Source organism: Arachis stenosperma, chromosome 1 (assembly GCF_014773155.1).
Source record: "Arachis stenosperma cultivar V10309 chromosome 1, arast.V10309.gnm1.PFL2, whole genome shotgun sequence".
Lineage (NCBI taxonomy): Eukaryota > Viridiplantae > Streptophyta > Magnoliopsida > Fabales > Fabaceae > Arachis > Arachis stenosperma.
This window is the reverse complement of record NC_080377.1, coordinates 25,073,415-25,085,505: the sequence shown is the minus strand read 5'-3', so window position 1 is coordinate 25,085,505 and position 12,091 is coordinate 25,073,415. Positions and strand designations below refer to the sequence as shown.

Here is a 12,091-nt window from a genome sequence, read left to right as displayed (position 1 = left end):
TTTATAGTTATGTAGATATCATGAATGTTATTTGGTATTTGTATGAAAAATAGATTCATCTTTATTCATTTTTATATTTTGTTGAATTATTATTATAATGAGAAAATTAGGATCAGTGATCGATTTAGTCACCACAACTTGATTCTAAGGTCCTACAACTTGATGCTAGACAATGTTATTGGCTCAGTTACCAGGAATTACAATAAGTATTAACAAAAATATTCAGATACAAATTAGAAATCCGTAATTATCATGTAATCATGTTTGATTTATGTTTAGAGTTGGTTAGTTTCATTCCTTTTACTTAAAAACTTTTTATGCACTATATTTTATATAGATCCTTCTGTCAACATTATATAAATGACTTTATAGAATTAAAGATTCGAAATTCTTATTTATATAGGCTACAATAAATATCCTTAAAAGTTCGAATCTTTATTTTGCTAATTTTCTATTTGGTCTTTCTATTATTTGAAAGATCTTTTTCTTAAAAAAAATTATAAACTTAAGACAATTGGTTGTAAAACTAAAGAACTTATCATCTTTGATTAATTTAATAATTTTAAGTTAATTATTATTTCACATTAATTGGTCTTTCCATTATATTTTAAATTTTTTAATTGGTTTTTTTATTATATTTTAAATTTTTTACAGTTTTTTATAGCTTTGATCTTAAATCATGGACTTTTTTGTTTTAATTATGATGTTTTATCTTATCAAATACTTTATTTTTCTTTAATGATTTATCCTGTGAACAACATACTATACTATTATATATATTTTACCATGCTTCAATACTTGAGTTTCTGAATTAGATTCAAAATAGTAAAACACTAATTCAGAGGACAAATATAAAGAATCTTTGATAGTTGATCTGGTAAGAATATTCTAGATGGTTGATCTATCATAAGAGCAAGTCAAAGAAACTGATTCACATATACATTCCTATCTTTTTTAGGCTTTATTACAACATTAACAAAACTAATTAACGGTACCTAATATACATTCACATATATATACATTCACATGAAATATTGACATGTTCAGAGTCCCCAGCAGTAGATAATTGTGTTGTTTCTTCACCTTTGTACGAAATTTTTTTTGTTCTTTCCTTGCATCCTTGCAAATGCCAGTAAGACAACCTTTTTGCTATTAAACTTCTCCCACTTCTTTCTGTCAAATGCCTACATAAATTTTTATATTAGTTAAAATATTTGCAATTTACAAGAGAGTGCCAGTTAAAAAATCTTTAAACTTGTATTATATACTCTTTAATATTATTATCAAAGACATTGTTCATATACAAGAGAGCCATATATATGACACTTTCTTTTTTAATTTCTTCTTTTATATACAATCGACCTCTCTCTATTATATACTCTTCACAAAAAACTATGGTCCTATCACACAGTGTTAAACCTCACAATATATGTATGAGTAAAAAGAAAGAAAGTACATGCAGAAACAGAGAATGAGACTTCATTAATTAAATCTAAGTCGGTTAACATCAAATGGAAAGTTTCCAAACACAGGGACCCCAATTTGTTCAAAGGAATTAGATTAATATATTAAGCATTTTTTTTGTCTGCTCTATATAGTCAGAAATTATTTTTATTATTTTAAAAGCAAATTAATGTCAAACTCAGGCGCATTTACAATTTGTTTCCTGAATATCTTTTATACCTCTTCTAGAACAATCTAGTATTTAGGTTTTCTTTATTTAGGTCTTTTCTTCTAATATTGCTTCACTTGGAGTGGTCTCTTTAATCTGAAATAAAATCAAAATTTTTAAGACAAGCTAGGGTGGTCAAATAAGGCCCTAATTTTCTTTCCTGAACTGCACCTACTAAGCACCCCACTTAAGTACACTTAGCATTATTGATTCATTTAATTACTATAGTGCCTGGTTTAGGATGCAACTATGAAAGGAGTAATTCAAACTAGTAAAACAAGCATTATTGAATGTGGCACATTTTTTACATAGTGAGTGACCAATCAACAATCGAAGTTAATTTGGAGGATATGTAATTCTTCCCTAACTTACTTGCACATTTTCTCTCTGTGCAATTACAATAATTATTTTATATAATTATTTGCATAAAAGTATATCTCAACCGTTTATGCAATTTCAAGCATTTCTAATGAATTACAGTAAACTGGATCAACTTAAATCATCTAAGTGCTTGTTCATTGTTGAAACTTGAGAGAATTTTTACGTAATACTTTGCATAAATATTTACCTCCTGTCAGGTCAAACTCCTCTGACTTCTAGCCTTTATTAAGGGTTCAAGCAACTCTCTTACAAGCTCCAGGCAGTCCTTGCTTGGAGTTGCCACATTCATGACATGTACTAGATATCTACAAAAAGATTGGTGATAAACACAAGTGATTTGAGAAATCAAAAGAAGAAAAGAGTAACTTAGCTCACTGGTGTATATATATAGAAAGAGATAGAGTTCTTGGACCTTATAGCTAGTCAAGGCTATACTTGAAAGGATTCAATTTCTAAACTTCTAGTGAGGCCAATTGAGATATGAATCATCTTATCTATCCCATTAACTTTGAAGTAAATAACAATTACTAGTGTAAAACTAAAAAGAAAGGATGTTACAGCTAGTAACAAACAAGATGTTGCAGATATGCTAGGATAGGTAATAAGAAACATACACTTTGACAATATTTTCGATCATCAAAATATTTTGCTAATTGCTATTCTTAATTGTATAACAGAGGCATTGAGGAATCAAATTAACAAGAACAAAGGAATAAAATGCAGAGGTTGAACCAAATAGTAAAAAAAGTGATGAATTGCAAATCTGACAAGAACAAAGGAACAAAATTGATATTCTATTTTTCGGTGGATTAATAAGTTCAATACCTAGATATTAGGATTGTTTCCATAACAACTCAGTAATAGGAGAACAACAAACAAAATTGACATGATCAAAATCTTACTGTAGAACGGTACGAAACATCATTAAGGCATAAATTAACGATAACAAAATGCAGATGTTGAACCAAAGAGAAAAAAAAGTGATGAACTGCAAACCTGAAAAGTGGTGGTCCTCTTTCATTTGTTGTCCTCTCACCGCCACTCGCCGCCTCTAACCGCCGCAGCCGTCGTGATTGCGTCTCACGGTTGGAAAGGGGGAAGAAGATGAAGATTGAAGAGCAATTTTGTATTTTTCAGATCTTGTTTCTCTCGATCCTTGTTTAAATTATTTGAATTTTGAAATTTAAAAATTAAAGTTTATTGAATTTTGATATTTGTTAGGTTTATAAAGCTAGTGTTTTTCTGAAATAAAAATAAGGATGTTTTAATTTTTTATTAGAAATAAATGAAAGGTTGTTTTTGTCAATTTTATATAAATTTTAAGGATATTTTAGTAAAATTAGTGATATGATATATATTTTAAAAAAAAATTTAAATGCTGACATGAATAATATAAATTATGTGTCGAATTTTTATTTGTGCATGCTTTTATCGTATCGATACGTATAAATTTATTATCGTACCATAGCAAACACCATATTTCATTGTTTGCTCTCTATTTTATATCCAAGATCAGAGTCATTAACGAATTCATCGTAAGAGTGTATTTCTCTATATTTCATACTTCACAGTGTGTTCCTCTATTGTTACTCCCACGCTAGTTTGGGAGTAACATACTCCTACACCTAATTTAAAAAAATAATATAATACATAATATGTGTTAGATTAATCGGACAGTTAAAAATTAATTTTAACTTTTTAAAATAATTATTTACTTATATTTCTTTTAATTATTATTATTGTTGTTGTTAGCTTTACTTGTGTTGTCGCACTAAGGATTTAATAATAATAATAATAATAATAATAATAATAATAATAATAATAATAATAATAATTATTCATATTCTAATAAAAAAAATAAAGCCAGATCCAATAAGAATAAAAAGTCCATTCGAAAAAATCGTCTCTCCTAATTTATCTGATTTCTTATTTAAGAAGTCGGGTACGACAAGAAAAGGTAGTCTATTTTTATTTATTTAAATAAGTAATTATTTTCTAAATATCTCTTACTATCTTTATCTCCATTAAAGGATAGATCCTAACAAATTTTTAAGATAAAGGAACTACCTAAAAAGGTGAAAATATACCAAAAGGTGTGTTGAGCTTAGTTTGATTTTGGACTAATATATGATGACAAACATTATATGGGTGAAAGCCGAAAATTGGTATAATGTTGTGCTAAGTGATGCAGACCCATTTATATGTTGCTTCAGCTCATTCTAGTATTACTTCAGCATCTCAAATTGTTACAGCTCTAACACTCTAGCCCATTATGTGCTAATGGACAACAAATCAATCCCTATGAGCCAAGAGAAGAAAGCACCGAACAAAAGAAAGAAAGAGAAGGACATATGTTAACAATATGGGACAGCTATAACACCAAGACAAGAACAAGGACAGTTGGGGTCACTCTCACTACAAGGACATCAATAAAGCACAACTCTAAACATGGGAGAGCAAAACACAAACTTGCAAGAGAGCAGAAGTAGTGGTGCAGCTCCTCGGACAGCAGAGGTAATGGAGCAGAAGGAGAAAGAAATGCATGCCAAAGAAGAAAGCAACTCCAAGAACAGCAGAGGTGGTGGAATGGTTCCTCGACAAGCAGTGGTAGTGGAGTAGAATGGAACAAGATAAAAAAGGACTGCATGCCAGCAGAAACAGCTCCGACGAGTAGCTGGTACAATGGAATTAGAATAGGCAATGAAGATCAAATGAGAAGAGCAAGTTGATATTATAAGAGAGGTCTCACTTCAACATTTGAAGGAAGAAAAGGAGAGCACATTCAAGAGCATCATCTCAACACTTGAGCTAAATTCTTTTTCTTCTACTAGAGCTTAATTTTTGATTTTCTTTATTATGCCTATCTTGTGTCATCTTTTGTATTGAAAAAAGGCTGAATATGTGAGTTGAAATAGGCAAGAGTGATGCATGAAAGAGCCACTAAAATTCTGAGTAATTGATTTGTTAAACTAGGATTAGTTTCCCTTACCAAGTTGGGAGAGCACTTGGTGGTGAATTTGAATCTATTAAGGTTTCCTTCCAAGTTGGAACAGCACTTGGAAAGCTGAGCTTTGGTGGAGAAAGCTTAGTGGTAGATACTAGTTGAATTAAGTTGTAATACAATAGTATTAGTGAATGTAATCAGTTGATTATAGTGAAAATTCTACCATGATTGTGATGGAGACTGGACGTAAGATTCATGGCACTTAGAATCCGAACCAAGATACATGCTGGCTTCTTTCCCTTCTTCCCTTCTCTGTTTCTTTTTTTGAGTATGAGACGAAATAGAAAAATCTCATGCAAAAGTAGCTTCCGCGAAAATAGAGCTTGAAACTTAATTTTTAGCTAACTTGATTCAACCCCCGCCGCGCCCTTCTCAAGTTCAACTAGATCCATCAAGGTGATTATACATCCTACTATAAATACACTGACATTTTTCAAGTATATACACATTCTACTCTACTAAAAATCTACCTAAATCTCTTGCTAACCTAAGCATCGGAGTCTTTTGGAGGTACCACCTCTATCTCCTCACGAAAAACTCGGACGGCAACACCTCCGGTACCAGAACAAGTCAGACGCTATCTCATACGGAGTCTGATCACGTTCAGGTCTAAATCATCGTTTTGGGTAACAATAATAATAATAAAAGGGTCATTTAAGGAAATATATCGAATTAAAAAATATAAAAAAATAATTATGTTGAAAGTTTAATAATTAAGTTTAACTGTTTGATTAATCTAATGCATATAATATATTGTCTTTTTTTAAAAAATAATTGTTGGAATATGCTCCTCACAAACTAGTGCGGGAGAAACAAATCAGCTCCCTAGTTATTGTAATTTAACCATATAATCGAAGTTAATAATATATATATATATATATATATATATATATATATATATATATATATATATATATATATATATATATATATAGGCTATAGAAAGATAATATAAGATCTAGTGCTATAAAACTTGAAACTAAAATAAACTTTTTCATATATTTATCACATGTATTATAAGGAAATTACTTATTAAACTACTATGGTTTTAATTCTTTATGTCGTATTAGTGAGTGCTTTATATATTTTTCAGTGACTCATTGATATTTCGACATTCACAAAACAAAGTGATGAATTTATTACGTCAAACATTCAATAAGATATAATATAAATTCCATTATGGGAGATAATAATCTAAAATTATCATATTTAATTTAATAATTAATTTAAATTAGTTAAGTCATCAACTCATCCATCTTTTTAAATAAGTATTAGAATTTAAATTTTATTTTGTGTATACAATAATTTATTTACTAGTAAAAATTAAAAAATACAAAATATAATATTCTGTCATTTCTCAAACATTTTTTATATAGACTTGGTATCACCCTAAAAAACTCAAAGTCATTCAAAAACTTACCATTACTAAAGTAGTACTATAGCGGAAGAAATACTTTTCATCCATATGGATCACCACGCGTACGCCATGGATCCATGCCATGCCAACATACCCCCATGCATGCCACCATCTCCAAGAAGTCACGTTTATACCACCTTCTCTGACATCTCTTTATACATTCTTGTAGCTTTATCTCATCATTAGCTGAAATACAATAAGATGGAGTCCGAAATTCAGCAATGGCAGAATAAGTAAATATTCCAATCATCAACAATACTAATGCCTTCTTCACACCATTTCTAATAACCATAATAATTTTTTTTCCTCTCTTGCAGTTCTAGGTTTATGATAGCTCAACATATATATAGGATCAAAATGTGGCTTAATATTATTATATTCAAAATGACTCTACAGCTAGAATGTTTCGATCTTAGTTTGTGTCCTTTTTCCATACCAAGAGTTGTCAACAATCAATATAAATAAAGCAAAGAGATATTTTAAAACTTGATTTATCATTTCTATTTAGTTAATTAGATTGCCTCTTGAATTTGACAAAAAAATAAGTATTAAGAAAAAAAACTTCCTTATATGATAATGGTATTTATCTACTTGATTTTGTACAAGAATGTGTGGGTGAAATGCCTCTTCAATTTGACAAAAAAACATTTAGAAAAAATCATTATATAATAATGGCATTTATCTATTTGGTTTTGTACAAGAAATTTGTGTGTAAAGTGCCTTTTCAATTTGACAAGAATAACTTTTTTATTAAAAAAAAAACTTACACATATAATAATGGTATAATCACGATTTTAGTGACCGAAAAAATTGGTTACTAATAGTGATCGATATAAAATTTTTAGGACTAAAACATGTTGATCGCTAAATCGGTTGCTCAATTATATTCAGCGACCTATTTTAGCGACTAATAAATGCGGTTGCTAATAGCAACCGAATTAGCAACCAATAAATTTTAAATACAACGAAAATAAAATCAGTCGCTAAAATCAGTCACTATTTTTTAATTTAGCGACCGAATTAGCAACGAAAACCAAAGTAACGTTAAGATAGTGAAAGAGTGAACAACTGTTTGATCGCTAAATCGATCGCTACTCGCTAAGATACTAGTCGCTAAATAGGTTGCTAATTGTTAACATAGCGACTGATTTTAGCAACTAATAGAATCGGCCACTAATAGCAACCAAATTAGCGACCAATAAATTTTATAAAATCAGAATAAATTTGGTCACTAAAATCAGTTGTTATTTTTTAATTTAGAGACTGAATTAGCAACAAAAACAAAGGAAGAAATGTCCTTGGAATTCTTAGTCACGAAATCGATTGTTATTTTTTAATTTACCGACTGATTTTGCAACCTATAGATAAGTAAATAAAATAAAATGTTATTGGTTACTAATTCGGTCACTAAAGTTGTGGTCCGATTTTATAAACTAATCGGTGGCAAAAATAGCCACTAATTAAAAAAAAGATATTATCTGAATTACCCATAATAACCCTAACTCACCCACACTATTCTCATCTTCTCCAATCAGATACCATTATCGTCTCCGATGCCATTGTCCTCTTCTTCAGCGCCGTCTTCGGCGTCTCGCCGCTGTCTCCTAAGCTCCCGTCGGCGTCGTCTTTTGCGGTCTCAGCGCCATCTCTTGAGGTCTCGTTACCATCTTCTTCTGCAGTCTCGGTGTCGTTGCCTTCTTTGTTGAGATCTCGGCGCTGTCTTTGTCATCTTCAAGCAGGTAACCTCCTAATCGTTGATTCTGATCCATTCTGTTAGGTTTGGTTTTTTTCCCTCTGGTTAGGGGTCTTAGCGATGAGCTTCGTTGAATTTGCCAAATCTCCAAATTTTGTGATGGATTTTGTTCTTGTTATGACAAGTGGATTCATGAAGCTTGTGAGGGCCTTGAAGTGGTTCTTGTTGCCATTCACATTCTCATTTACCTCTTCCCTTCTTCTCTTACCTACCTCCCTCTCGTTCCCGCCAGATCAAGTTGTAAAACTTGTTTCAGATTGAAAGAAAACCTAATCTTAGATTAGAAAGTTTCACAACTTAAGCATTTTTTAGTCATATGCTTGTGCCTGTTCTTGCTTAAGTCTGAAGTCATTGCTTTGCAGCATTCAGTAAATTTTTTTCATAACTAAGCTTACTTCTAGTTTTCATACAAGGGCTATACATCAGATTTATTTATTTTAAATTTTTTAACTTTAGAAAGTTATTTTATTGTTGCATTCATTTTGCAGGACGATTCGGTTCACCTGAAATCTCATTACAGCTGGTTATGTGGAACAATCTGTATATAGAGTATGCTCTTACTATTTTTTAGGCTTAAGTTTATGTGCTATAGAACATTGTTTTCAAATTCTGTTTATTTTAATATAGTACTTAGCTTTTCAAATTCTATTGCTCAACTTGTGATTGTTTGGAAATATCTATAAATTTTCACCTTTCGATAATAGAACAAGTAGTAGTATTGATCTTTCAAAGAAAAGTTTGCAGTTTTGGGTTATCAGAGTTAAAAAAATAATTTAATTGTACATCAGTGTTGTTTATTTTTTAAATTAAGTTTCTAATTTTCCATCCCTTATTCCAAGTCATAAAGGAATATGAGCTCTTCGCCTCTTGCATCCAAAGATAGATTTGATGATGTTACAAACACGAGCAAGTAGATCTTGATTTGATGAGATTACATTGCAAATGAGATTTCCCTCTTATGTGGTTATGGGATCGAGTTTACTTGGTTAGTGTAGTGAGTGGATTTAGTATAACGATTGATGTTGGACATAAGGATTCACTAGATAACCAATTGGAAAAGTATCAACTAGTAATTTCAGGATTTCCATGTTTCTTCTATCCACGTATATATACAGTTTGCATAGAGCTCACGAAACCAGAACTGTAATTGCAGAAATTCTAATGAGGCTAGTTTCATAGGTCCTTCACTTGATGAAAATATAATGTTAAAAGGCTAATTTCATTTCATGTCAGATCTTCCTAAACACATTCAGGAAAGTGAAAGATCGGAACTCTTTCGAAATTTTTATTAACCAACTTCTAAATTACTCCTCTTCATGACTAGCTTCCATCAAGATTTTGCTGTATATTAAACTAGTTGAATATAGTACTTAGCTTTGAGCTAAAAATTCTGTTATTTTAATATCTTATCTTGCCCAAATTCTTTACTACGTATATGTTTGTACCATATATTAATAAATAATTACGTCGTTGTTTTCAAATATACTTTGCTTCATACTCGTTAACTCGCATTTTTAGATTTAAATGTTTATAACTTTATATGGTATAAAAGCATATAATCAACTATAGTGTCTAAACAATGTTTGCAATTCAAAATATCATATCTGATTCTCTACTATAAATATAAATATAGAGAAATAAACAATGGAAATTATATATGCCTTCTTTTTTCATTATTTTCTTCTGCTATTAAGCATAATTTTTTTCCAACAAGTTTATTAGATCATGTGTATCATTATTGAATAGATGTGTCAGTGAAAATGATCAAAATGAATACCTACCTATACTCTTATTATGAGATTTTATTGTTATCTTTCTATCTGCAAGTGAGATTTTGCATTTTCCAGATGGACTAGCATGAATAAATGAGTATACTATGAAATTTAATTTGTACCTAAAATTATTAAACCTAATTGATGGCTAAATTAATTTTGGTCGCTATTAATAATTAATTAATATGTACTGTAACTGCTACCTGCCTGTGACAGAAAGTTAGTAGTAGCAGTAATAACAATAAACTCATTGCAGAATATAGAGACTGATCAAAAGGAGGGTGTCTGAAAAGTAAGTATCCGAGGCAATGAAAGAGAAAGAAGAAGTGGTTCCACCCCCTTTTTTTCTCCCTTTTTCATTTTTTTCATCCCCAAATCAAAATGGCTTTTATATTATTTTATAGAGATGGAGCATTTGGTTTTAGCATGCAAGTAAGAGAGCCACCTCAATAGAAAAACACCTTTGAAAGACAAATCAAAGACATGAAGAAATAGGAAGAACAATGTAACAGAAAATCTAAAAAGGGTCACATTGTAACTTGGACGCAAGAGGTAAAAACTTATTTTCCCTATTGCATCTTTTTCTTATTGTTTAATAATAGTTCTTTGTATACTTAAATCCATTTGCATTTGAATATTGTCTTATGCTTGGTTAAGTGAGTTTCAGGAAGATGATATACTGAGAGTGCAGATTGGTATCTATAGAACTGAAAAGTATTAATTCTTCCTCTCTTGGGTTTAACTAGAGAATTTACAAAAGGGGTAGAAAAATTTATTTCCTTTGCTGAGAAATTTTCATGTTAGCTAAGATTTTTCATGTGTGAAAATGTTGTGTGCTGAATTTGTTGTTAATTTGTAGCCAAACGGTATAATTTTGGCTATTTATTAGAAAAGTGATTCTGAATATTTTGTCATAGTGGATTCATTTATCACCATTAAAACTTAATTGGATGGAAAGTTAGTTGCTTTTTTACTCTCTTATGCCATCATTCCATAATGTTAATTCTTGCTTCCTGAATCATGATTAGGAAGACGGGGCTGATATTACTGCGAATTCTCTTCATCCGGGAACCATTGCCACCAACCTTTTCCGTCATATGGGTGTGGCCAATGGTAACTACTACCACATTCTACTATTTTATGAACTCATAAAGTATGCTTTTGGTTCATGCAAGTATAGTTAATGCAATTGGGAGACTTGTGCTTAAAAATGTCCAACAGGTATGACACATGACATGATATATATATATATATATATATATATATATATATATATATATATATGGTTATTTAGCATACAAGATAGTTGAAACATTCATTATGTTGAATATGAGATTTTGCCTGCTATGTAGGGACCAGCAACAACATGCTATGTAGCATAGCACCCACAAGTAAAGGGAGTTAGTGGAAAATACTTCTCTGATAGCAATCTGTCCAAAATAACCTCCCATGGAACTGATGCTGATTTGGTTAAGAAAATCTGGGATTTCAGTATGAATTTGATCAAGTTACATTATAGTATTATACTTGTATTCTGATCGTACATTTCACAAACATGAGTTTCAAGCTTCGAACTTGACGGGCATACCAATTTAGTGCTATTTTGTTTAGATAAATTAATTTTTGTATTTCCAAAGTTTGGTTGATATATTATTTTTATTGGAGTGACAGATCGAGTTACCCCTGCATTTCAAGATGGTCCTACTCCTAATTAGAAAATTACTTTATTATGTTATTCTGCACATAAACAAATATGAAAATTAAGTTTTAATGGTGGTAAATATAAAATTAATAAAAAATTATAATTAAAATCAAGAACAACGATCGATTTAGTGACCGATTTAGATTTTTAGTTCAGGAATTAGCGACAAATTTAGTGACTGATTTTAGATTTTTAAATCAGGCATTGGTGACCAATTTAGCGACCGATTTCATGGCGACCAATTTAGCAACGGAAAATTTGGTTGCCATTTAGAGATCGATTTACTCAGCGATCGATTTAGCGACGGAAAATTTGGTCACCATTTAGCGACCGATTATGTTAGTAACCGATATAGCGACCGATACTCTTTAGTGAGGGCTTGGTGGCCTT

General features: G+C 30.6%; 1 protein-coding gene and 1 long non-coding RNA gene across 2 annotated transcripts; one reads left to right on the top strand and one right to left on the bottom strand.

Annotated features, from left to right (window-relative positions):
* Positions 1 to 900: 900 nt before the first annotated feature.
* On the bottom strand, positions 901 to 3,349 carry LOC130942219 (uncharacterized). Its single transcript, XR_009070838.1, has 3 exons — positions 3,050 to 3,349; positions 2,241 to 2,358; positions 901 to 1,184 (listed from the first exon to the last, which is right to left on the bottom strand). It is a non-coding gene; the product is annotated as an uncharacterized LOC130942219 (long non-coding RNA).
* Positions 3,350 to 4,501: 1,152 nt separating this feature from the next.
* LOC130976648 (uncharacterized) lies at positions 4,502 to 11,747 on the top strand. The gene is made up of 5 exons (XM_057901565.1): positions 4,502 to 4,660; positions 7,928 to 8,213; positions 8,716 to 8,776; positions 11,028 to 11,112; positions 11,352 to 11,747. The coding sequence occupies exons 1-5, from the start codon at positions 4,502 to 4,504 to the stop codon at positions 11,379 to 11,381; spliced, it is 621 nt and encodes a 206-aa protein (XP_057757548.1). The 3' UTR covers positions 11,382 to 11,747.
* The last annotated feature ends 344 nt before the right edge of the window (positions 11,748 to 12,091 follow it).

Bases quoted from the DNA above. Each gene is read 5' to 3' on its own strand.
- LOC130976648 (XM_057901565.1), top strand. From the start codon at position 4,502: ATGGGAGAGCAAAACACAAACTTGCAAGAGAGCAGAAGTAGTGGTGCA. The intron at 8,777-11,027 runs GTATGCTCTTAC...AATCATGATTAG, and splicing joins TGGAACAATCTGTATATAGA to GAAGACGGGGCTGATATTAC. The intron at 11,113-11,351 runs GTAACTACTACC...CCTGCTATGTAG, and splicing joins TCATATGGGTGTGGCCAATG to GGACCAGCAACAACATGCTA.